Source organism: Piliocolobus tephrosceles, chromosome 7 (assembly GCF_002776525.5).
Source record: "Piliocolobus tephrosceles isolate RC106 chromosome 7, ASM277652v3, whole genome shotgun sequence".
NCBI classification, from domain to species: domain Eukaryota; kingdom Metazoa; phylum Chordata; class Mammalia; order Primates; family Cercopithecidae; genus Piliocolobus; species Piliocolobus tephrosceles.
The window spans coordinates 23,498,299-23,523,555 of record NC_045440.1 but is presented as its reverse complement, the minus strand read 5'-3'; the positions used below and the strand labels follow the sequence as shown (position 1 = coordinate 23,523,555).

General features: G+C 42.5%; 1 protein-coding gene and 1 non-coding gene across 3 annotated transcripts in view; both read right to left on the bottom strand.

Moving 5' to 3' along the window:
• DOCK5 (dedicator of cytokinesis 5) overlaps positions 1-25,257 on the bottom strand; it is a 240,537-nt gene that overhangs the window by 107,009 nt on the left and 108,271 nt on the right. For both annotated transcript variants that reach the window (XM_023216751.3, XM_023216752.3), the window contains exons 6-12: positions 19,427-19,575; positions 14,998-15,133; positions 12,607-12,764; positions 11,018-11,099; positions 9,219-9,348; positions 7,334-7,406; positions 3,070-3,212 (exon numbers count right to left, since the gene is read on the bottom strand). In XM_023216751.3, the coding sequence (XP_023072519.1) occupies positions 3,070-3,212; positions 7,334-7,406; positions 9,219-9,348; positions 11,018-11,099; positions 12,607-12,764; positions 14,998-15,133; positions 19,427-19,575 (871 nt within the window). The remainder of the gene's footprint in view (positions 1-3,069; positions 3,213-7,333; positions 7,407-9,218; positions 9,349-11,017; positions 11,100-12,606; positions 12,765-14,997; positions 15,134-19,426; positions 19,576-25,257) is intronic.
• On the bottom strand, positions 2,055-2,167 carry LOC111545786. Its single transcript, XR_002732542.1, has one exon. It is a non-coding gene; the product is annotated as a U5 spliceosomal RNA (small nuclear RNA).

The following is a 25,257-nucleotide window of genomic DNA, read 5'->3' as shown; positions in this document are numbered from 1 at the left end:
AGGCGTGAGACATCACGCCCAGCCCTAATGATTTTTAAATATCAGTTTGCAACATAACCAAGAGTGCAATAAGATAAACACTCACACATGGTAGAAATCTATGGCAAGCGATTTGGCAATATTTATATCTCCATGTGTAGGCTTGTTCCCAGCATGTGACCTAGAAATCCAACTTCTGGGAATTTTCTTGGGGAGACAATCTTAAACATGGAAAAGATTTCATGTATAAAGATAGTCAGAGTAGGGGTTTTTATATTTGTAATAATGACAAATTAGAAAGCACTTAAGTGTTTATCTAGGGGATTCCCTTTTCTTAAGTCTAAATGCTGGAATATTATGCAGCCACAAAAAGTATTTGTGAAGAGCATAACAACATTTGGAAAGTGCTTGTTTGGCATGAAGTATGGTATTTGGGAAAAAAAGAAAGAAAAAAATGAAAAGTGCTTGTTTTGTTGTTAGGCAGCAAGAATGGAAATGACTTTTTTTCAGTTTTGTTACAAAAATTACACATACATGGTAATCTGTTTAGTATAAGGGTTTTCCACTCCAGCTGAAATTATACTTAGTTAAGAGCTCTAAAAAAACAGAAATAGGGCCGGGCACAGTGGCTTACACCTGTAATCCCAGCACTTTGGGAGACTGAAGCGGGAGGATCACTTGAGTTCAGGAGTTCGAGACCAGCCTGGCTAACATAGTAACAGCCTGTCTCTACTAAAAATAGAAAAATTAGCCAGGTGTGATGACAGGTGCCTGTAATCCCAGCTACTCGGGAGGCTGAGTCTGGAGAATCACTGGAACCCGGGCAACAGAAGTTGCAGTGAGCCAGGATTGCACCATTGCACCCCAGCCTGGGCGACAGAGCGAGACTCTATCTCAAAAAAACAAAAACAAAAATAAAAACAGAAATATATTTAGTTATTTGTTTTCAGATTCTTTATTGATTCCTTGCATGTCTTTCCTATACAGGATAATTGCAAGTACATAAGAAACTAAATATTATGAAAATAACATGTTTTCTGATTGCTTCCATTTTGGAAGACAGTTACAGGGTAGTGAAAAAAAGTCATTCAGTCTCTGTATTTTTGATATGTACAGACTAATTCATTCTCTACTTTCTTTTTTTTTTTTTTTTGAGACGGAGTCTCGCTCTGTCGCCATACTGCAGAGTAGTGGCAAAATCTTGGCTCATTGCAATCTCTGACTTCGTGGTTCAAGAGATTCTCCTGCCTCAGCCTCCTGAGTAGCTGGGGTTACAGCCATGCGCCACCATGCCTAGCTAATTTTTGTATTTTTAGTAGAGACAAGGTTTCACCATGTTGTTCAGAAGGGTCTCCAATTCCTGATCTTGTGATTCGCCCACCTCGGCCTCCCAAAGTGCTGGGACTATAGGCGTGAGCCACCCCCAGCCCAGTCTCTACATATTTTCGATATAGGAGTTAAGAAATTATTTAAACAGATAGTGAGGGTAAGGATATCCTCAGCAAGGTTTTCCTTTTAATGAAAAGCAGTCCCCAAATCATTTTCTTTTCCAACAAAGATTAGCCTGTAAAATTGAGCTGCAGACATAGACAAGCAAGCTGGAAGCTCACATGGGTGAATGCCAGCAGTTGTGCCAATAGGAAAGGGCTACCTGGAGCCTAGGCATGTCCAACATGGCGGCTCCATCGTCCCTTCTCTTTGCCAGCCACGTGTACAGTAAGAAGCAGACAACATGGCGCCAGCCAGGTGGAAAGCCCATTTGCATAAGATTAGAATGGAGTGACCAGTCTTCCCTGCATGCTATGTAAATGTCACACCTGGTCTAACGAATCTGTAGGCCCTACAGAAATCAGACACCACCTCCTCAAGCCTGCCTATAAAATCTGGGAGCCCCTGTCTCTCATGAGAGACAGAGAGCGATTCTCCTTTCTCTTTCTTTTGCCTATTAAACCTCCACTCCTGAACTCAATCTTCGTGTGTGTCCATGTCCTTAATTTTCTGGGCATGGGACAACAAACCCTTGGGTATTACCCCAGACAACAATGCTGCCTCATTTTTTTAAACTAATTTCATAAGCTCTGCAAACACAAGGTCTTAAAAAGTTGGTTAAAGCTCAGAGGGGTTCCTCTCCATGGAATCTTTAGTAAAAGGTGAAAGATTTATAAAATATTAAGGAAAATCAAAGTATTCAATGTTTGAAATTTTACAAATATGGTCATCACCTTGGTATTTGAGTCTTAACACTGCTTTTCCTTATTTGATTCAAAATGCAGTTTCCTTATTTGATTCAAAATGCAATTCAATTCAAAATAAGTTCAAATGCAGAACTTCTCTTAGTTAAAACTCTATCAACAGAGCATGATATGGAGATACTGAAAACTAAAATTTTTACATTATTTTATATTAACACATATTCATCTGTATTACTTTGGTTTCCTTCCTCTCAGTTTTAAAAAATGTGATGGGATAAACTTATTCAGAATAGAGCACAATTATTATCTAGGGTCGGCATTGGGAATGAAGGGTAGACAAAAATGTGGAGGCCAGGAGCGGTGGCTCATGCCTATAGTTCCAGGGATTTGGGAGGCCAAAGTGGGAGGAACACTTGAGGCGAGAAGTTGAGACCAGCCTGGGCAATATAGTAAGATCCCATCTCTACAAAAAATTTAAAAATTAGCTGAGCATGGTGGTGCATGTCTGTAGTCCCAGCTACTTGGGAGGCTGAGGTAGGAGGATTGCTTGAGCCCAGCAAGTGGAGACTGCAGTGAGCCAAGACCACGCAACTGCACTCCAGCCTGGGTGACAACATGAGACCGTCTCAAAAATAAATAAATAAATGAATAAAGAGTAAAGACTCATGGGATAAAAATTTGTTCCACAGAATTTACAAAACACAACTGTGATCAAATCGACTGTTGGGTGCGTCTCAATGCAGTTCAGTCTTAAAAGCCTATGGTAGGAAGCCTGAGGTCTCCAGCAGAGGCTGTTTTGTATCAGAGAAAGATAATAAAGGGCAGGAATCCAAGGACCCAGCTGTGAATGTCCCCAACCCTCAGCAGAGTCCCTCCCAGCTCTGGCACCGGACTGTACCTTGCCCTTTGTGATTCACTTCCTTTGCTGCAATCACTTTATTCAAGACTGAAGTGAGTGGCTCATTCTCCCCAGTCACGTGTGATGTTATCAAAGGTGACATGATGAGCTGCCTCTGGCGGATGTAGGTTTCCATCGCAATTCTTGGAAAACAGAAATAAGAGGTAAGGTGGGAGGGGGAGAAAGGAAGTCTGCAGCACAACCTCAGATACTGGTGAGTTGTATGGGAATAATTTGGAAATATCAACACTAAATACCCCTATTCTATCTTTCTGTAGTTTTCCATTTTGTGTCTATCTTAAACACTAAATTCACCTTGGAAATGACTTGAGGCAAAGAGAGAGGAGAAAACCCCAAGAGTACACAAAACTGGTGACAAAAGGTTAGCAACTAAAATCAGAGGCAATGCTCCATGCTCTGTCAGAGGCAGAAGAGGCTGCTGCAGTAGAATTGAAGACAGAGCACCCACAGAAGGGGCAGGAGCCCCTAGCTCTACTTCTACTTGATAGTGAGCTCTGCAAGAGGCTCCCTTTGGGCCTCAGTTTCTCCATCTGTAAGAGATGGGCTGGGATCGCATGCCTGTTAAGGCTTCTGTCTAGTGTCAACCCCCTATGTACGAGCACAGTGTATATGCCTGGTGTCTGGCAGATGTTCTCAGATTTCTATGTGATGACAAGCTAGATCTTGGCATGGGTGCTGCCAAACAAGCTCCACTTGAGTGACCTTATCAGGCTGTGGCTCGTAAAGGGCGATCAAAGAACCAAACACAGCCCCCATTCTACTGAAGGCAGAAGCACGATCAGCAACTGCACCTCAGTGGGCAGTACAATAGTCTCCTGTCTCCTCTGTCCGCTGCATGTAAGCCAGTTTTCTCCACAGGGTTCCCTGCACCCTGACAATAAAACACACTGCAATATGTGACTGGCAAATGGGATTGCTACAGTCTTGAGTTCCTGTTTTTTATAAATGACTCTCTCTAAGTGGACTTGCACAGTACACATACCACACTCTCCTACTGGAAAACACGGTAAAGTTTTTGAAGTAGGTTATGGCAGCGCTTGCCATAAGTCTCAGGCATTCAATGCCAGAGGCTGCAGTCTACATCGTAAATACTTCACTGTGGCTGTTGGCGGCACAGTGAGCAGTAATCAAATTAAGGCAGGGTTCGTCAGGGACTCAAAGTGTGGATTATGCAGTGGGGACAATCTCAGGTCTAAGTATTGTGATATGGTTGCTAGAGGAAAGCTGGTTGAGCAGGGGGCACATCACCACCAGCAAATACACAGATGGCTGTTTCAGACACCTTTCATATCCATGAAGGCCACTCCTATTATGTACATATAATCTTAAAAACAAATATAACACATTCATAGTACTATAATATATATGGTACAGTATTTATATCTATTAAGTATTATATGTATATTTATATTTATTCAATATACAGTCATATGCCTAACAATGTTTCAGTTAATGACAGACTGCATAGATGACCGTAGTCCCATAAGATTATAAGGGAGCTGGCCAGGCGTGATGGCTCACACCTGTAATTCCAGCACTTTGGGAGGCCAAGGCGGGTGGATCACCTGAGGTCAGGAGTTCGACATGAGCCTGACCAACATGGTGAAACCCCGTCTCTACTAAAAATAGAAAAATTAGCCAGGTGTAATGGCATGCCCCTGTAATCTCAGCTACTCGGGAGGCTGAGGCAGGAGAATTGCTTGAACCCAGGAGGTGAGGTTGCAGTGAGCGGAGATCACGCCACTACACTCCAGCCTGGCCAACAAGAGCGAATCTCCATCTCAACAAAAAAAGATTATTAATGGAGCTGAAACATTCCTATTGCCTAGTGATATTATAGCTGTTTTAACATCTCAGCACAACTCATTACCCCTTCTAGGTTTAAATATGTTTAAAGACACAAATAGCACTGTGTTACAACTGCCTGCAGTGTTCAGTACAGTAGCATGCTGGACAGGTTTACAGTCTAAGAGCAATAGGCTATACCATACAGCCTAGGTGTGTAGTAGTCCATACATTCCGGATGTGTGTAAGTGCACTCTGTGGTGTCTACACAATGACAAGAGAGCCTAGCAACATGTTTCTCAGAACGTATCCCTGCCATGAAGTGATGCACGATTGTATTTAACATATCTATAAATGTAATCAACAAATTAACATTGTCTTAAATTCAACATATTTATAAAATATACTTAAACGTATTTCTATATTATACAATACATATTTATATAGGTGTGTGCATACAGTGTTTTCTATTATACACAAAACAAGAGCGGTATTCATGGAGATGAAAGTTATCACATAATTAACTTTAGCACTGTGCTACGTAAAATATTTGTCTCGTCTTGGAAGGTCAATATATAGGTGGTAGCATACAAGGTAAGTGCATTTTATTTTTAATTCTTTTATTTTATCTATATTTACTTTATATTTCATCTGAGACAGGGTATGACTCTGTCACCCAGGATGAAGTGCAATGGCCATATTTTAAAAATAATTCATAGTAGCCTCTGGATAAAAGAGATAAGTACTACTGAGCATGAGCTATTTGCACTATTATGTTTAGAAACTGGTCCAAAGGTGTGGACTTAACACTGAAAGATTAAAATTTTTATATTTTATATATTACATATAATACATATTTTTTATATTAAAAAAGACAACAGGAAAACAAAAATAGAGGCAAAATCACCAAGAATTACATCAACAGAAATAATCACTGTTAATCATGGAATACATTTTTCGAAATATCTAAATTTGAAGGCTTTTAATGCATTGTAACAATTTATATTCCTATAAGTAATGTATGTCTCTTTATAGCTACCCAAACACTAAAATGTGGTCAAGATAAAAACTAAACCTTGATGTTTCAATTTGCATTTCACTCATCCTCAATAAATGTACAATGCCATTTCTCTGTGTGTGTGTGTATTCCCTTCATGTCCTTATTAATTTCTATTAATTCTTTATATATTACAAATACTCATCCTTTCTCATACACGGTGCAAAGATTGTATTGTTTTTTTATATCTATAAGTTCTTTACAATTTTTGGGTGGTTAAATCTATCAATTTTTCTTTTTTTGGCTGAATCTTTAAAATGGCCTCCTTCTCATTACTACCATATAAGACTTCTATTTTCCTGTTAATATTTTAAGATTCTAGCTCTTACAGTTGTATGTTTAATCATCTAAAATTTACACTGGCGTAAGTTGTGAGACTACAATCTAACTTAGGGATCTTAAATGGCTAACTTTCTCCAAAAAAAATTTTTTTTTGCATAATGTATCTTTCTCCACTAATTTGTGATATCATTTGTAAACAAATGATACATTAACTCAAATATATGATTCTGGCTGGTTTGTAGAATTCTCAGTTTGTTCTACTTGTCTGCAGTGGCAGCCGCAAGTGAACCGAGATGATGCCTTCTGACTGGCACGATGGCCCCTGGTAGGCGTTGGTCCCGGCAATGCTCTCCGCCTCCACTAGGCCTACACTGTCTGAGCAGGTGCTGGAGCAGGTCACGACGTTCACACTTGCACTTCTTCAGAGTGACGCGGCTTGAATCTGCTCCCAGCAGTTCCTCAATGGCCTACCCATGGCTCCAGCTCCTGCAGCTCAATATGGAGGGCCTTAGTGAAGCTCTGCAGGGATCCTTTCACACACTCCCAGGATGGCTTTCCCCCGACATGCAGGAATGCCGGCCCATGGGTGGGCCAGCCCTTCACTCTCTCATCTCCTAATCCCTCGCTTCACAGAGTGTGGCCCTCAGACCAGCTACATCAGCATCACCTGGGGGCTTGTCAGAGGCAGAACTCCCCTGCAGCCTAACAAGCTCCCCTGATTTATATGCATGATGTAGTCTGAGAAGCCCTATGCTAGCCCACGTGATTCTGTGTCTTCCATGATGCCTGTTTCATGCAATAGACTGCACATATACTTTGGCACTGGTGACACAAGGACGGCACCACTCTCTGCATTCCAGGGCAGACAGATATTTGCCCTTTTATATTCCTTTGGTCCTTTCTATAGAATCAGGGAAGTTCAGTTTACCCTCTTCAAAGGGAGTCCAACATCAAGAACTTTGAATAAAGTCTTCTGTTCAGCTCCTATCTGACAATCTTGCAGCTTAGAATCTTTCCTTCTCTGAGAAAATGGTTTCTAGCACCTGTTTCTGTGTTAACACACAATTGAATGGCTAATCCAGGTCTCAAGTCACCTGGGACACATGCCAAAGTACTTACTGCTGAAAGGGAATAAAATGCTGCTTTTCTTCATCATCCACCTTCCCATGTATGATATCAGTAATATCCATCACTAGGAAAAAGACAAACTTCATTAAAGAAACTAATTGCTTCATGCCTCAGTAAGTTACTATGGAAAAGGACAGTATCAGCAAACATAAAACACTGGAGGAAGAAAGGTACCAAGCAGGGACTTTTTTTTAGATTTCTTTGCCAATGGTGATTCCCAGTATGCCCAGCCCAGCGAAACAGTGACTCATGAGGTGCTGAGGAAGGGTTTTGGGTTTTACTGGATCAATTTTGCAGACTACCCACTTTTAAAACTCTACAAGATCAAGTTGCTAAATTCTTCTCCTTTTTTTTTTTTTTTAAAGATGAAGTCTTACTCTTTTGCTTAGGTTGGAGTGCAGTGGCGCAATCTTGGCTCACTGCAACCTCCACCTCCCCTGTTCAAGCAATTCTCCTGCCTCAGTCTCCCAAGTAGCTGGGACTACTACAGCGCATGCCACCATACCTGGCTAACTTTTGTATTTTTTTAGTATAGACAGGGTTTCACCATGCTGGCCAGGCTGATCTTGAACTCCCGACCTCAGGTGATCCGCCCGCCTCAGCCTCCCAAAGTGCTGAGATTACGGGGATTAGCCATCGTGCCCTGCCCGAGTTGCTAAATTCTTGAGAAATTTAGCATCAGGTTACTTTTTAGTAAGTCTGGAACCAAAGGTCCAGGAGCAGAATTGTGACATTTCCTTGATTGTTTTCGATCTATGAGCAACCAAAGTGTCAATGTAAGGCCCAAAATGTATTTCCTCAACTGAACAAACTACAGAGGAAGATGCTGGGACTTTTGGCAGGTTCTGGGGTTTGATGTAAGCCAAGGAGCCTCTCTGAAAGCATTTAGAAACAAACACAACATTGTCTTTGAAGAGTTAATTTCCTAGACAGGCAAACCACTTACTTCCCAGCGAGTATTTTATTCCACTAAAATCAATACACAGACCCAGACAGGGAGGATTCCAATAGTCACAACTTAGGTCCTACTGTGTATAAGACACCGTGTTGGGTACTAAGGGGGAAAGAAAGGAGCGTGGGCTAGGTGAGGACACAGAACCCATGCAAAGAAAACGGGCAGTGCCAGGCAGTAAATGCCGCGTGTCTGATGCTGACAATGACAACGTGATCCATCTCTTACTACCTCTGGGCCTTCTTCCCACCTTTCTTCCTCCTTTCCTCCTTCCCTCCCTCTCTCTATTTTCAAAATTGTGGTAAAACACACATAACATAACATGTACCATCTTGCCCATTTTAAAGTATACAGTTCAGTGGTATTAAGTGTATTCACATTATTGTGCAACCATCATCACCTTCCATCTCTAGAACTTTTTCATCTTCCCAAATGGAAACTCAATACCCATTAAACACTAACTCCCCATTCCTCCTCTCCAGCCGCTGGCACTCACCATTCTATGCTGTCTCTATGAATTTGACCACTCTAGGTGCCTCACGTAGGCGGGATCATACAATATCTGTCCTTTTGTGTCTGGCTTATTTACTTAGCGTAAAGTCCTCAAGGTTCATTTACGCCATATGTAGCATGTGTCAGAATTCCCTTCCTGTTTGAGTAATATTCCATTGTGCGTACACACCACAGTTTCTTTGTCTATTTATGCACTGGTGGACACCTAGTTACTTCCACCTTTTGCATATTGTGAATAATACTGCTACAAACATGGATGTACAAATATCTCCTCCAGACCTTGCTTTTGATTGTTTTGAAGCAGGGCAGCTGGATCATTTGCTAGTTCCATGTTTAATTTTTTGAGAAACTGCCATGCTGTTTTCCACAGCACTGCACTATTTCACATTTGTCTCTGGGTCTCTCTCGTACCTGCCACTCCAAAAGGTCTTCGGAGTCCACAGGTGTGCTTCTTGCCTTCCTTCAGCTCCATGTGGCCCACGCGGACAATCTGGCACACGAGGCTGACGCGGGGCCGGATGAGGTCCATGCTGCTGAGGTCCTAAAGGGGCAGAGAAAGTGCAAGAGGAGGTAGGGCTGGACCACTCTGTCCCCTGTGTCTCTTTTCTCTTTACCCTCTAGAACAAAATCCTGTTCAGACCTTATTTCTCAATGCTGAAATACCAGAATGACTCTCTTCTTCCCCATCTCCATCCAAGAGCTATTATGGCATCAGAGAACATGACTTTGTGCTTGTATAAACAAGTGCTTTTTTGTTCCCCGGTTCCTACTTCAAATTTACAAATCAGATCATAGTCCGTCGGAAGTCTCCAGTTCATCAGCTTAAGCAGGGTATTGAAAAAGCAGGGCCCTCATCATTGTGACTGTAAAACCTTCCTGGATGTATCTCAGTACAGGATGCATTTCAGCATCAAATGAAGTAAAAACCTGTGTAACATTGACATTTACTGGGTATCCACACAAGTCTGTGACATTTCATTTCCTCTTCAAAACAAGCCCGTGAGGCAACTATAAGACAGGCACTGCTTCATGGGATTATTCACCTGATTTATGAGAGGTCTCCATTGAGAGCTTATCAGTGTATACTGAATCATGACAGACGTGTCAATGAAATATCTATTTCTCTTGGTTCTATACTTGTCTGCTTTTTTTTTTTTTTTTTTTTTTTTTTTGACAAGGTCTCCCTATGTTATCAAAGCTGGCTTTGAATGTCTGGGCTCAAGGGATCCAACTGCCTCAGCCTCCCAAAGTACTGGGATTACAGACATGAGCCACCACGCCCGGCCATTATTTGTATTCTTAAGGATGGGTGAGTAAACCCAGGAATGAGCTGATATCTCTCATTCAATTCAACTTCAGAAAAAAAATAAATCACATCTCAAATTGGTTATATGAAACAGCTGCCCAAGCTCTCTTTACCAAAGCAAGAATCACTTTTAACATAATCATTCCAAATCCAGCCCCTGTAATGTAGTTAACTCAGGTCTCCAAGATATCCATCAATGATAACATCCACCCTGCATTTCTACTCTAGGTCTGCAAGGCTTCTGTTAATGGAAAAATAAAGACTCCAGGTGACTAGTTACATGTATTGTGGCACATTGACAGAGTAGTCCCCCCTGGTCTGTGATGAATATGCTCCGAGACCCCCGGTGGATACCTGAAACCAAAGACAGTACCGAACTCTATATGTGCTGTTTTTTTCCTATACATACATACTTATAAAGTTTTACCTTTTCACTTAAAGCAAGCACGCTTCTCTTTGGCATATCCGAGTTGGCAGCATCACTCCTCTTCTACTTTGAGGTCATTTTTCCTTTTTTAAATTCTTTAGTAGCGACAGGGTTTTACCATGTTGCACAGACTGGTCTCAAACTCCTGAGCTCAAGTGATCCTCCCACCTCAGCCTCCCAAAGTGCTGGAATTACAGGCCTGGGTCCCTGTGCCTGGATTGATTATCGTTTATTATCTGTCTTACCCACCAGGACAAAAACTGCTTTTTCCCCCTGATTTTTCATGGCTGTATCTCAAGTGTCTAAATCAGTGCCTGGCATTGAAGTACATGTCGAATAAATGGGTGGGTTATTCCTGCTGGGGGACTGATGATTTTTCCTTTAACCTTTTCATTTTGTATGTTTCCGACATATCCATTATGTGAATATGTTCATATCATAAACAAAGAGAATGACTAAACAGAAGGGAGGACTTACAGTAAACACTGCTTGGAGGTTATTGAGCTTCTCTATTTCCTTAGGCATCCCGTTACTGCCCCAACGAATGAGATAGTTCTCACTGGCAAAGGAAAACAAATTACTCTTAATGAGAGGCTAACAGGGGTTGGAGACGAGACAACCCCTAGTATAGACTTACAAAGGAAGGAGGAAGGGCCAGAAATGCTCAGTGAAATTCAACAGGCCAGTGTGAAAAGAGCTGAGTTGGGAACCGGGACCACACAGAGGGCCACCACCGGGTGTCCTGGCATTAGAGAAGCGTCCCTGCTGTGGCTCTGCAAGGCATGCCCCACACAGATACAGGACACCCACTGCTCCTGATGGGCACAGACACCGTAGAGCTTGTGGGATGCTGTAGTCTGGGTTGTCCTTCCATCTCAAAACCTTTGAATAGAAGTTTCAGCTTTGCTGAATTAATAATTTAATTTTAGGTGGGGCGCAGTGGCTCATGCTTGTAATCCCAGCACTTTGGGAGGCCGAAGCGGGTGGATCGCCTGAGGTCAGGAGTTCGAGACCAGGCTGGCCAACATGGTAAAAACCCGTCTCTACTAAAAATAAAAAAATTGGCGGGGCATGGTGGCAGGTGCCTGTAATCCCAGCTACTTGGGAGGCTGAGGCAGGAGAATCACTTGGACCTGGAAGACGGAGGCTGCAATGAGCTGAGATCGTGCCATTGCACTCCAGCCTGGAAGACAAGAGCTAAACTCCGTCTCAAAAAATAAAAAATAAAAAAAAGAATTTAATTTTATAACAGTCATTCCAAATCTATCCCCTGTAATTCACATTATGACATTAAAATATATATATATTTTAAAGAAACAATTGTAAGCAATTACTTTTAACTATCTTCTCAAAAATAAATTCTCCATTTTCTTAGCTGATAAACAGCAGTACCACTGGAGAGCTGAACAATGCCCACTGCACTCCTTAGAGTCTTAAAAAAAAGTTTTTTTTTAATAGACATTATTTTCTTAGAGCAGTTTTGGCTTTGCAGCAAAGTTGAGCTGAAAACACAGTCCCATAACATATTCTCTCCCCTCAGACACAACTTCCTTCGCTATCAACATTCTCCCGACCACAGTAGTAACATTGGTTAAAACTGATGAAGCTACACTGACACATCATTTACCCAAAGTCCACAGTTTACATAAGGGTTCCCTCTTGGTGTCCAACGTCCTGTGCATTTACACAAATTCATAATGACACACATCCACCACCATAGCATCATACAGAATAGTGTTGTTGCTCTAAAAATCCTCTGTGCTCTGCCTATTTATCCCTCCCTCACCTTCCCATGCAGCATTTTGAATTCTTTGTTCCCATCTCCAAGTCCTAATGAGTTTTATGTGATCTCTAAATCCCAGGGAGTATACAAACTGGCCATATTGTTCCAGTAGTGACATATGAAGGCTTCATAGCCCATATGATTTTACATTCTACTGCTTAGAAATCTTCCCGGCTTCCCTATTTTCTCTTCTCAAATCTGGCAAAAAGCTGCCTGGGTAGGGGTCAGGGGAAGGCTGGGTATCTTTGCTAGGTCAGCAGCAGGCGATCTAGGTCTCTGCTACCTGATAAAAGTGGACTGGTCTGGGTCATAGAGGGCCATAAACAACTCTGCATCTTCCCCGATGTTGCAGACAAAGTTCTTGAAGTTCACATAGAGGCCATAGGTGTGGATGGTACTGAAGATGGACTGGCCCCGCGAGTCGAGGTTCTGCAGGATTGACTGAACAAACATGGAACAGAGAAAAACATTTTGATTTTGGCAAATGGGAAATGTTGGCAAAAAAAAAAAAAAAAAAAAAAAATTAGCCTGCAAATGGCAGACAGCCTGGGCACAGCGGCTCATTCCTGTAATCCCAGTGCTACCAGAGGCCCAGGAGTTTGAGACCAGCCTGGACAACACAGCAAGCCTCTGTCCCTAAAAAATTTTTTTAAAAAAATTAGCTGTGCCTGTAGTCCCGGCCACCTGGGAACAGAGGAGGCTGCAGTGAGTGAGCTAGGATGGAGTCACTGAACTCCAGCCTGGGCAACAAAGTGAGACCCTGTCTCAATCCATCAGTTGATTAATCAATAAATAAAAAACAAAACACAGTCAGATAACACCCAAGAGGAAGTGCATTTGCTAAGAAAAAGTGTATGTAAGCAGATAAATGCAGTGAGCAAAATATAATCATTATAATTTCAGTGATCAAGACTATCCTGTTCAGGGCCTTGAACTCAAGACATTAAAAAAAAAATGCTGTCTAAAAGGGATAATAATTCTAGGGTTTTGGTAGCTCCAAGAAGTGCTTGTCTTATACAATAGCTTCTGAATGAAGCTCAAAAGCATGAACATCATGATCCATTATCCTGGATAGAGAAATAACTCTCATTAAAAACAAAATATCCCACTGGAAAGGCTTTATCTTCAGACATGGCTTGCCACTGGATTCACAACACAAGTATTATCATGACCGTGCTAAAGAAGTAAACACTACAAACCAACAAACCAAAGAAAACTGATACAAATCTTTACTCATCAGAACAGAAAGACTGAAAGAAAAACATACAGCAAAATTTCAATATGTTTGGGTCTGAGAAATCACAATATGAATAACTTTTTTTTTTTTTTTGAGACGGAGTCTCACTCTGTCGCCCAGGCTGGAGTGAAGTGGCATGATCTCGGCTCACAGCAAGCTCCGCCTCCTGGGTTCACGCCATTCTCCTGCCTCAGCCTCTCTTGCTTTGTTGCCCAGGCTGGAGTGCAGTGGTATGATCACAGTTCACTATAGCCTCAAATTCCCAGCTTCAAGTGATCCTCCTGCCTCGGCTTCCTGGATAGCTGGGACTACAGTCATGCACTACCATGCCCAGCTAATTTTTAAAAAAATTTTTTGTAGACATGGGGTCTCACTATATTGCTCTGTTGCCCAGTTGGTCTTGAACTCCCGGCCTCAAATGATCCACCCACCTTGGCCTCCCAAAGGGCTAGGATTACAGGCATGAGCCACCATGCACTGATTCTAATTTTTCTTTAATGTCCAATTATTACTTTCAAAGTCTTTCAAACACTTTATTTTAAAATATTATTTATTTTAGCCTGGGTGCAGTGGATCATGCCTGTAATCCCAGCGCTTTGGGAGGTTGAGGAGGATGGATCACCTGAGGTCAGGAGTTTGAGACTGGCCTGACCAACATTGTGAAACCCCGTCTCTACTAAAAATACAAAAATTGGCCAGGTTCGGTGGCTCGCACCTGTAATCCCAGCACTTTGGGAGAAGGAGGCGGGTGGATCACAAGGTCAGGAGTTTGAGACTAGCCTGGCCAATATGGTGAAACCCCGTCTCTACTAAAAAATACAAAAATTAGCTGAGTGTGGGTGTGGTGGTGGGCGCCTGTAGTCCCAGCTTCTCGGGAGGCTGAGGCAGGAGAATCGTTTGAACCTGGGAGGTGGAGGTTGCGGTGAGCCAAGATCGCGCCACTGCACTCCAGCCTGGGCAACAAGAGTGAAACTCTATCTCAAAAAGAAAGAAAGAAAGAAAGATAAATAAATAAAAACTATTTATTTTGAAATTGCAATATATGCAATGAATGCAAGAGATTACACATTTAAAAAGTCTCCCTCCCACCCAGTTTTCCTTCCCAGAGGACATCCATTAATAATTATTTCTTGTGTATTATTTCAGAGTTAGTCTATGTATATGCAAGCATAGATTTACATACATTTTTTGAAACACAAATAATAGCATTTTTATATATACCGTTATGGATCCTGACCTTTTCACTTAATACGTATCTTTGTGATCTTTCCATATCAGAACATATACACCTGCCTCATCCTTTCTGCTGTTTCACTTTTAAAATGGGGACAAAACTACAGAAGTAGTTTTGTTCTCAATGATTTCCCCTTCTTTCATTAAAAATCAAGGCAAAAATGGAACCTCAGTGGGCAGAATTTCACATTTGAGAAATTGTACCTTCTCTTCTTGGATCTTCTCCTCAATCCTTTTGGAGGCCACCTCATGGGCCTTGAAGAGGGCAATGGTGCTGGTTTCGTCGGGGTCTAGGATGTTCCCGTTGTCATCTCGCACCACCAGATCTAACCCCAGCATTCTGGAGAGAAAGGAGTGGTCAGCTGGTTCTCCTCACCAGGGGCAGACTTTTTACCGAGGAGTCCTCATCAAGGAGCCCAGAGGATCCATAGTTAGAAAGGGAGATGCTGGACAAGCCAAGGGAAGCACAGCTCAATGACTTTTCTCATTTCAGCTTGTGCCACCTTTCAACACTGTTACAAAACTCACAAGATGACGTGAGCCAAAGTCGTAGAAGGATATGTAAATATGGTCCATAGATCCTCAAGAGAAAAGTAAAATTGGCACTGATTCTGACTAAATTCCTCTGGCCAATGCTTCTTGCCTGTAATCTTCTGTTATTATGAAGAGGAACTATGAAATGAAGAAAATATAGCATATAAAATTAAGATTCAACCTGTGTTTAATAAACACCTCCTTTGGCCAGGCGCCGTGGCTCACATCTGTAATCCTAGAACTTTGGGAGGCCGAGACAGGAGGATTACTTGAGACCAGGAGGTCAAGACCAGCCTGGGCAACATGTTGAAACCCTATCTCTGCTAAAAATACAAAAATTAACCAAGTGTAGTGGCACATGTCTGTAGTCCCAACTACTTGGGGGGCTGAGGTGTGAGGATTGCTTGAGCCCAGGAAGTTGAAGATGCAATAAGCCAACATTGCACCACTGCACTCTAGCCTGTGTGAGAAAGCAAGACCTTGTCTGAAACAAATAAATACATACATACATACCTCCTATACACACTTTGCATACATTGATCATAACGCCATGAGGTAGGGTGGAGGTAATTGTTATTATTTCCATTTTATGAGTAAAGAAACAGACCAAGTGGGCGTGGTCTCACTGTTTATTACATTGCTATGAAAGACCAATGAACAATTATTTGAGGGCTTGCCTTGATTTCCTTAATTCATGGTCATAAAGGAGACGAGTGAAGTAAGTCTTGGCTTGCTGCTATCTCATACTCAGAGCATGGGCTCTGGTGTCATTTAGACCAGGATTTGAATCTTGGCTTGAATACTTGCTACCATTATGACCCTGGAGAATTTATTCAACTCTGCAAAACTTTGGTTTCTTCATCTGTATATATTCCTCACCCTTCGAGGTTATTGTGAGAATTTATTTATTTATTTACAGTTTTTTAGAGACAGCCTTAAACTCCTGGCCTCAAGCAATCCCTGTCTCAGCCTCCCAAGTAGCTGGAACTACAGGTTTACATCACCATGCTTAGCTAATTAAAAAAAAAAAAAATTGTAGAGATGGGGTCTCACTATGTTACCCAGGTTAGTCATGAACTCCTGGCTTCAAGTGAGCCTCCCACTTCAGCCTCCCAAAGTGCTGGGATTATAGGCATAAGCCATTGTACCTGGCCCTGTTGTGAGAATTTAATAAGACAATGCATGTACGGCACTTAATACAATATGTAGCATACAGTAAGCTCTCAGCTTAAGCATAAATGTTAGCTCTTGATATGGTTTGGATTTATGTTCCCACCCAAATCTCACATTCACCCCAGTGTTGGAAGTGGGGACTGGTGGGAGGTGACTGGATCATGGGGGTGGATCCTTCATAAATGGTTTAACACCATCCCTTTGGTGCTGTTCTTGTGATAGAGTTCTCATGAGAGCTGGTTGATCTCTCTTGCTCCTGCTCTGCTTCCCCTTCTGCTATGATTGTAAGTTTCCTGAGGCCTCCCCAAAGGCAGAAGCTGATATGCTGCCTGTGCAGCCAGCAGAACTATGAGCCAATTAAACTTCTTTCTTATAAATTACCCAGTCTCAGGTATTTCTTTATAGCAGTGTGAGAATGGACTAATACAGCTCTTACTGCAGCAACTGGTAGAAACAAACACCTGGCTGTGTGTGAAGTTGTAGCTCTGCGTGTTCTTGGGAATACCAAGGGCCGTATCGTGGGTGCAATCCCTCCCCTCAAGGCTTTTGTGCCCAAAGTGCACACAGAGGTAGAAAAAACTTTTGCTTAGGCTCAAGAAGTTGAGGACTGTGGTGGAATAGGATACTGCTATCCGAATACCCAGCATGCATTCCCGGCACTAAAGAGCAAGACTGCTCAGGGATAACGCTGAAATGTGCCAAGTCTTTGGGAAGAAAGCAAAAATGCCTCCTCTCCCTCCTCCCTGTTTTACAGTATCTCCATCAACTGATTTGATCTGGCAGGTTCCTTTCCATGGCAGCCAGACCCACAGGCCACCCAGACTCATGAACGATGGCCATGCTGGCTGCTCAGAGACTGGATCAGGAAGGCACTGACACAGCAGCTCCATTTCCTGAGCTACTTCCAAGAGCTGGAACGGGAAAGAAGTCATGTTCTGCTGTTTGCGGGGTGTGAACATCCTGTGCCAGAGATCACAGGACCTCCAGGCCAATGTCATGGCAACACACCAAATGACAGAAGTGTCCTAGTGTAATGGAGAGCTGCCTTACCCCACCTAATTGGCCTTTATTTATTTATTTATTTGAGATGGAGTCTCACTCTCACTCAGGCTGGAGTGCAGTGGTATGATCTTGGCTCACTGCAACCTGCATCTCCTGAGTTCCAGCGATTCTTGTGCCTCAGCCTCCTAAGTAGCTGGGATTACAGACATATGCCACCATGCCCAGCTAATTTTTATACTTTCAGTAGAGATGGGTTTTTGTCATGTTGGCCAGGTTGGTCTCGAACTCCTGACCTCTGGTGATCTGCCCACCTCAGCCTCCCAAAGTGCTGGGATTACAGGCATGAGTAACCTCATCTGGCCTAATTGGCCTTTTAATAAGTCCTCTGACACCACAAGCCTGGCAGTGCAGTCACTGTGGGTATGGTCTTCTGGGTGGTCAAGTAGTAGGGGAGGGTACTATTAATTCTTAACCCTAAGAAGGCAGCATTAGACATGGTGACAAAAGTCTTGGGTTCAAATTGAACCTTTCCCATTTATTATCTATGTGACTGGGAAGTAAATCACTTAAGCTCACTTGGTCTGTTTCTTTATCCATAAGATGCAAATAGTAACAGCTACGTCAACCCTATGTTTTAAGATTATAATCAAGTAAGGGATATGAAATGTGCATAGAAGGTGTTTCCTAAATACTGGTTGAATCTGAATCTTGCATGGCATGTTCACTTCAGCTACTTCAGAATATAGTTGTCACAGTCTATGACATTTAAATAAGTGGGATAATGATCTGTATTTTTATAGGTCTCTGAGGGATATCCAAGAATTCTGAGATTGGAAAAGAAGGGTAGAGGAGGAGGAAAAAAATCACATATGCACAAGTTGAAGAAATTTAGAATGAAACTAGATTCCAAGAGTTACCAATAACAACTAACCAAGGAACCACTTCTGCCTTTTAAAAAAGAGCTGGTCAGGAGGCAAAAATCCCAGGCCACCATCAATTTGGATATATGACTGAATCTCTCATTTTCCTAAAGGCAGTGATATCTGGAGCCTGCATATGTGCCTGAGTTAATCAGAAGATTAATGAAGTGATTAATGAACTCTGTAGAGGTGACTGTAGACATGATCAGCAGGCTACAAACATGTTTTACTACTCTGGCAAGTCCGCTTTTCATACTCTGTAGACAATGGTCCCGGTTAGGGGGAGATGAAGAGAAAGAAAGAGAATCAGTCTGGTATTGATTTAGAATCCACTGTTAAGAATAAAAATAGATACAGTCCCAACTATCTGAAAATGACAACTTCAGAGCTTGGTCATTTTCAGGGTATTTTTAGTTTAGTTTAGTTTGTGAGACAGGGACTCACTCTGTTGCCCAGGCTGGAGTGTAGGCATGTAATCATGGCTCACTGCAGCCTTGAACCTCCAGGCTCAAGTGATCCTCCTACCTTAGCCTCCCAACTAGGTGGGACGACCGGTGTGCGCCACCACACCCAGCCAATTTTCAAATATTTATTGTAGAGATGTGGCCTCGCTATGTTGCCTGGGCTGGTCTCAAACTACTGGGCTCAAGCGTTCCTCGAGCCTCATCCTCGCAAAGTACTGGGATTACAGGTGTGAGCCACTGTGCCTAGCCAGGTTTTTTGTTCTTGTTTTCTTTATTTGGAGTGGAGCAGCCTCAATCCAAGCCCCATCTTTCCTGGTCATCTGTCACCTTCATGGGATCAGAGATCCTGGAGTCTGGTCACGGAGGGAACTGTAACATTGTTTTCAACAAAATTAAATGTCTTCAAAGACAAAATGAGAGCAGTAAGCATTATTCTTTGGCAACTCTAAGATCAAAAGAATGCTGCAAACAATGTCATTAGCTTGAACGTGCCCACTGTTTGCCAGGTTTTCAGTGAAAAGTCATCCCTGGTTTACCCACCTGTTCCCATGATCAATTTTGGCTGTGACTTTCTTCTTGAGCTCTGCCAGTTCATCCTTGGGGAGCGTGCCAGACAGGATCTGGGACCGCCACTCAATCAGGCTGTACGTCATCTGCTGCAGCTGGCGGAAGAGGGTGAGCTTGTTGTTCTAAGATGAGAAATAAGATGGAGAAAAGATTCTTTAAAAAAGGTGTGACAGAGGATGGGAACATCCTTAATTTATTCATTTGTTTTTAACAGGAATGTCAGACAGATGAGAGGGAACATCTTTTGGCTGATTCTTTTTATTTATTTATTTATTTTTGAGATGGAATCTCACTCTGTCACCCAGGCTGGAGTGCAGTGGCACAATCTTGGCTCACTGCAATCTCCGCCTCCCAGGTTCAAGTGATTCTCCTGCCTCAGCCTCCCCAGGAGCTCAGATTATAGGTGTGTGCCACCACACCTGGCTAATTTTTTTTTATTTTTAGTAGAGACGGGGTCTCATCATGTTGGCCAGGCTGGTCCCGAACTCCTGGTCTCAAGTGATCCACCCACCTTGGCCTCCAAAAGGGCTGGGATTATAGGCTTGAGCCACCATGCTGGCCTGGCCGATTCTTTCTTTCTTTCTTTTTTTTTTTTTTGAGATGGAGTCTTGCTCCTCTGTTGCCCAGGCTGGAGGGCAGTGGCACGATCTCAGGTCACTGCAACCTCCACCTCCTAGGTTCAAGCGAGTCTCCTGCCTCAGCCTCCCAAGTAGCTGGAACTACAGGCGCATGCCACCACACCCAGCTAATGTTTGCATTTTTAGTAGAGACGGGGTTTCATCATGTTGGCCAGGCTGGTCTCAAACTCTGATCTCAAGTGATCTGCCCGCCTTGGCCTCCCAAAATACTGGGATTACAGGCATGAACCACCGCCCCGGCCTGATTCTTTATAAGGTGTTATTTAATCAATCGAGTCATACAGTAACCTTCATGCCTCCAGTGATTTTAAGAAAATATGTTAATAGGAATGGCTTTGTCCTGAGCCATTTCTATACCCTCCCCTCTTGCAACTGTGGAAACTGGTGATTGTAGGGTGGACACTGGGTCATATATCATAAACATATCAAATCTTCCATGTACCCTAAAACTCTAGCCATGTCCCTCCTGGGTTTAAAGCCCTCCAGTGAGTTTCAATGTCCTCCAGACACAGTGGATCACACAAGAGATCTTTCTATATCTTGACTCTTCTGCACATTCCCAGCTGCATTTCATACCCAGTCTCCACCCCAACAATCTACGTTCCCTTCCATGCAAAGCCATGTCCCTTTCTCTCCAAGGCTCCAGATTCTCTCAATATGTTACTTCCTCTTTTGTCCTCTTTCTCCAAATCTACCCCCCAACCCGTATCCTTTTCTGACTCACACTACACTCTCTGCCAACTGGTAATTCTGACTTCTTCAGCCTCAACTTAGATGTCTCTACTTTGAAACTTCAACTTCAGGTTAGCAGTCCCACCCACAGTGCCAAGAATTTGCTCCCATGATAGCACGGAGAACCCTGGATTACACTGGCTCATCTGCCTCCCTGCTTAGCTGGTAGGCCCTCATAGGACAGAGAGCCTGTTCATTTGTGTGTCCCTAGTATACAGCTGGTACAAGTAGGCACTCTAGCAAATGTACTAAATGAGTGAATTATGAATGGAGAAATAATTATAATTTCAGAGATAAGAAATACTAAAAAATATAATTTTAAATATTAAAGTCCCCATTTCCCCAGACAATTGTTAGACCATTCACATGTTAAACTGTTAATCTTGGTTTCACTAGTAACTCACTGTAACCAAACTAAATTACCTTACAACTAACTAATCATTTGTTTTTCAACCATTTTCAAATCAAATACTTGACATCTAAGCCCTCACAACCTTCTAAATCAAGCTTGTCCAACCTGTGGCCCAATACAACTTCATAAACGTTCTTAAAACATCATCATATTTTTTTGCAATTTTTGTTTTTTAGCTCGTCAGCGATGATTTGTGTTAGTGTATCTCATTTGTGGCCCAAGACAATTCTTCTTCCAATGTGGCCTAGGGAAGCCAAAAGATTGGATAACCCTGATCTAAATGATTGACTGCTTCATTTTATTTTTTTTTAAGTCAATGAGCATCCACTGTGTGCTGGAAATAAAGTTTCTGCCCTCAAGGATCTAACATTCTAGAGAAGGAAAGACAGCAATAAGAAATTCAATATATACGCTATATATTGTATCATAATATATATACACACATGAGATAATTTCTGATGATGAAAAATGCAAGAAGAAAAATAAATAGGACAATACGATCTTGTGTATTTAGGGGAAGGATGTTACTTCAGGTACAGTGTTCAGAGAAAAGTCTTCTGTGTATCACTTTTGAGATGTTAGTTAAACAAAACCCCGTAGAACTCCACTCAATCCATATATATTATGAATCCATTTCGTCCTTTCTTTCTTTTTTTAAAACGGAGTTTTGCTCTTGTTGCCCAGGCTGGAGTGCAATGGCGCGATCTCAGCTCACTGCAACCTCTGCCTCCCGGGTTTAAGCGATTCTCCTGCCTCAGTCTCCCAAGTAGCTGGGATTACAGGCATGTGCCACCACGCCCAGCTAATTTAGCATTTTTGGTAGAGATGGGATTTCTCATGTTATTCAGGCTGGTCTCAAACTCCCGACCTCAGGTGATCCGCCCTCCTCAGCCTCCCAAAGTGTTGGGATTACAGGCATGAATCACTGCACCCGGCCCCATTTCTTTCTTCTTTATAGTTGAAAGTCATTATATAGTAATATAACCATATACTTCCGAAATTATAGGAAAACATTATTCTTATCTGCTATAAAAACAACGCACACAGGCTGGGCATGGTGGCTCATGTCTGTAATCCCAGCACTTTGAGAGGCCAAGGCAAGAGGATCACTTGAGCCTCAGAGTTTGAGACCAGCCTGGACAACACAGTGAGAACTTGTTTCTGTAAAATAAACCAAAAAACCCCAAAAAACAACGCACACACAGAGAGAGATGTTGGCACCTTTACAACAATCTTCTCTAGTGATGTCCTTCTATGACGATCCTAGGGACACAGATTCCTGGACCAGGTGTTGACTAGAAACAGGGCTGAAAACATCCAAAGTCCTCATTAACAAAGAATAAACTAGGAGGACAGAGGCCTCGGTGTAAAGTAGGGGGCAATGAACAAAACGGAGATTAGCAGAGTGTGATGAAACCCTAACAGAAGTTCAAAGTTCTGTGGCAACACAAAGCAAAGAGATGAATAACCCATTTATCTGTGATTGCAATGTGCTCTGTTAACACCGCTGACCTTAAAAAAACACAGAAAGCAAAGCCTGTTTAAAATTTTGAAACTACCTACATTTACTGCTTTTAGAATTTTCTGAATTGCCTCTTCCTCATCCCTCAGTCCTTAGCAAAACATAAAAATGAAGCTTTTAAAGATACTATTTTTAATGAGCAAAGGTAAAACCCTGCTTTCTTCCTTCAATCCTACCTAAAATGTTTCCAATTCATTTTCTTCAAAAGTGGAAAAAGAAGTGAGAAATTAAGCCGATCGGTTTTTGCCTTTCAAAATTGCTAGGCAGAAAGGGACCCTTTTTTTCTTTCTTGCAACGCATTTGTCCACTCTTAGTTACTCAAAATGTTTTCTAATGTTAAGATACTGCTTCTCATAATATGGTAAAGAAAGGGTTCAAAGGCTCCAGGGATGCTGTGTGTGGGACAGTGCTTTGTTTGGGGCACATGTGCACAAGTTCTTAGTCTCAATTATATTAGATGCTATTCGTGGCAATTTAATTATTGCCCATCCATACCAGCCCGGTCTGCCAAGTTCGTCCCCCAAGGAAGGATGAAGACAGTCATTCTTCTCTGATTCACTGTGCCAAGTGAATTCTGAATAGACAAGCTAGAACACACCAAAGGAAGCAATTTCCCCATTTACTTCAAGGAGATGGACTATGTTGCTACATTCCTAAGAGCATTCTAAGCAAGATGGTTCACATAATAGCTGGTCCCTGACACTTCATGGGTTTTGGGGGAAGCATATGAGGACAGGTGAAGCAAAAACTCACCAAAAGAGCATGGGCTGGCCGGGCGCAGTGGTTCACGCCTGTAATCCTAGCACTTGGGGAGGCGGAGGCAGGTAGATCACCTGAGGTCAGGAGTTTGAGACCAGCCTGGCCAACACGGTGAAACCCTGTCTCTACTAAAAACACAGAAATTAACTGCGTGTGGTGGCTGGTACCTATAATCCCAGCTACTCGAGAGGCTGAGGCAGGAGAGGCTGAGGCAGGAAAATTGCTTGAACCCGGGAGGCAGAGGTTGCCGTGAGCTGAGATCACGCCATTGTACTACAGTCTGGGTAACAAGAGAGAAACTCCATCTCAAAAAAAAAAAAAGAGCATGGGCTAAGCTCCTCTGAGGCTCTATTTTCTCCCCAGTTGCTCTCCTTCCAGCTCTTTCTCTCCTGAATCCCATACTGCCTAGGCCTGCCTATTCTAGAAGCCTTCTCGGTTACCTCTTGTCATCACTCACTTCAGCCTTTTCTGCATTATCAGCTACTGTCACACCATCCAAGAATTTCTGTGACCATCTCCACAAAAGACATCACAATCCTGGAACACAATAGGGACTCAAAAACAAACTTCGACACCTTAAATTTAAAATAACACTCTGTAATACTCTGCCTTCAATTTGAGTGAATGGCTCCACAAAATAAAGCAATCTAAATTTTTTTCAAGATAGCAAAGATATTCCTGCATTTGCTTAGAATTTCTCCCTCTTCTACTTGGAGATACCTGAGGCCTCCCTTTTTATAGTTTTAGTCCAAATATTTATAACATTTTTTTTTTTTAATGGAGTCTCGCTCTGTCACTGAAGCTGGAGTGCAGTAGTGCAATCTTGGCTCACAGCAACATCCACCTCCCGGGTTCAAACGATTCTCCTGCCTCAGCCTCTCAAGTAGCTGGGATCACAGGCGTATGCCAACACAATGAGATAATTTTTGTATTTTTAGTAGAGACAGGGTTTCGCCATGTTGGCCAGGTTGGTCTCGAACTCCTGACCTCAGGTGATCCTCCCGTCTCGGCCTCCTGATGTTTATAACTTTTTTTTTTCTTTTTTTAGAATGTCTGGAGATAAATACGAAGTCACAAGAAAAAATAGCCTTGCCTTCAATACTCACAGGAAAGCAGGAGTCATTCATTGAGTATTATAGAAATTTGAGGGGCCATTTAGATGATGGCCCATTGCACTGGGTGTCAGAAAACCTGGACTCTATTCTTCATTTTCCCAAGGAATGCAGACCACAGGGCTGGGTAGAACAATTTGTGCCTATAATCTCAGCACTCTGGGAGGCTGGGGTAGGAGGATTGCTTGAGCCTAGGAGTTTGAGACCCGTCTGGGCTAAAGACTCTGTCTCTACAAAATGGCAAGACTGTGTCTCTACAAAAAATAAAAAACTAGCCAGATGTGGTGGTGCACACCTGTGGTCCCAGCTACTGCGAAGGCTGAGGTGGGAGGATCGCTTGAGCCTGGGAGTTTGAGGCACCAGTGACCTGTGACTGCACCACTGCCCTCCTGCCTGGGTGGCACAGCGAGACCCTATCTCTGAAAACAAAAAACACAGAAAAACAATGCAGACCACGGTCAAAAACCCTTTCTCTGGTCTTCTACCATTTCGTGTATGAAAGAATTGACATTCACTCTGTTCACCAACCTTTCCTCTTCCATGCAGATTTTATGACTTAGAGGGAAACAGGCTTGGCTGAAAGTATGGGTGCTTGAAAGTATGGGCTGAAAGTATGGGCTACTCGAATT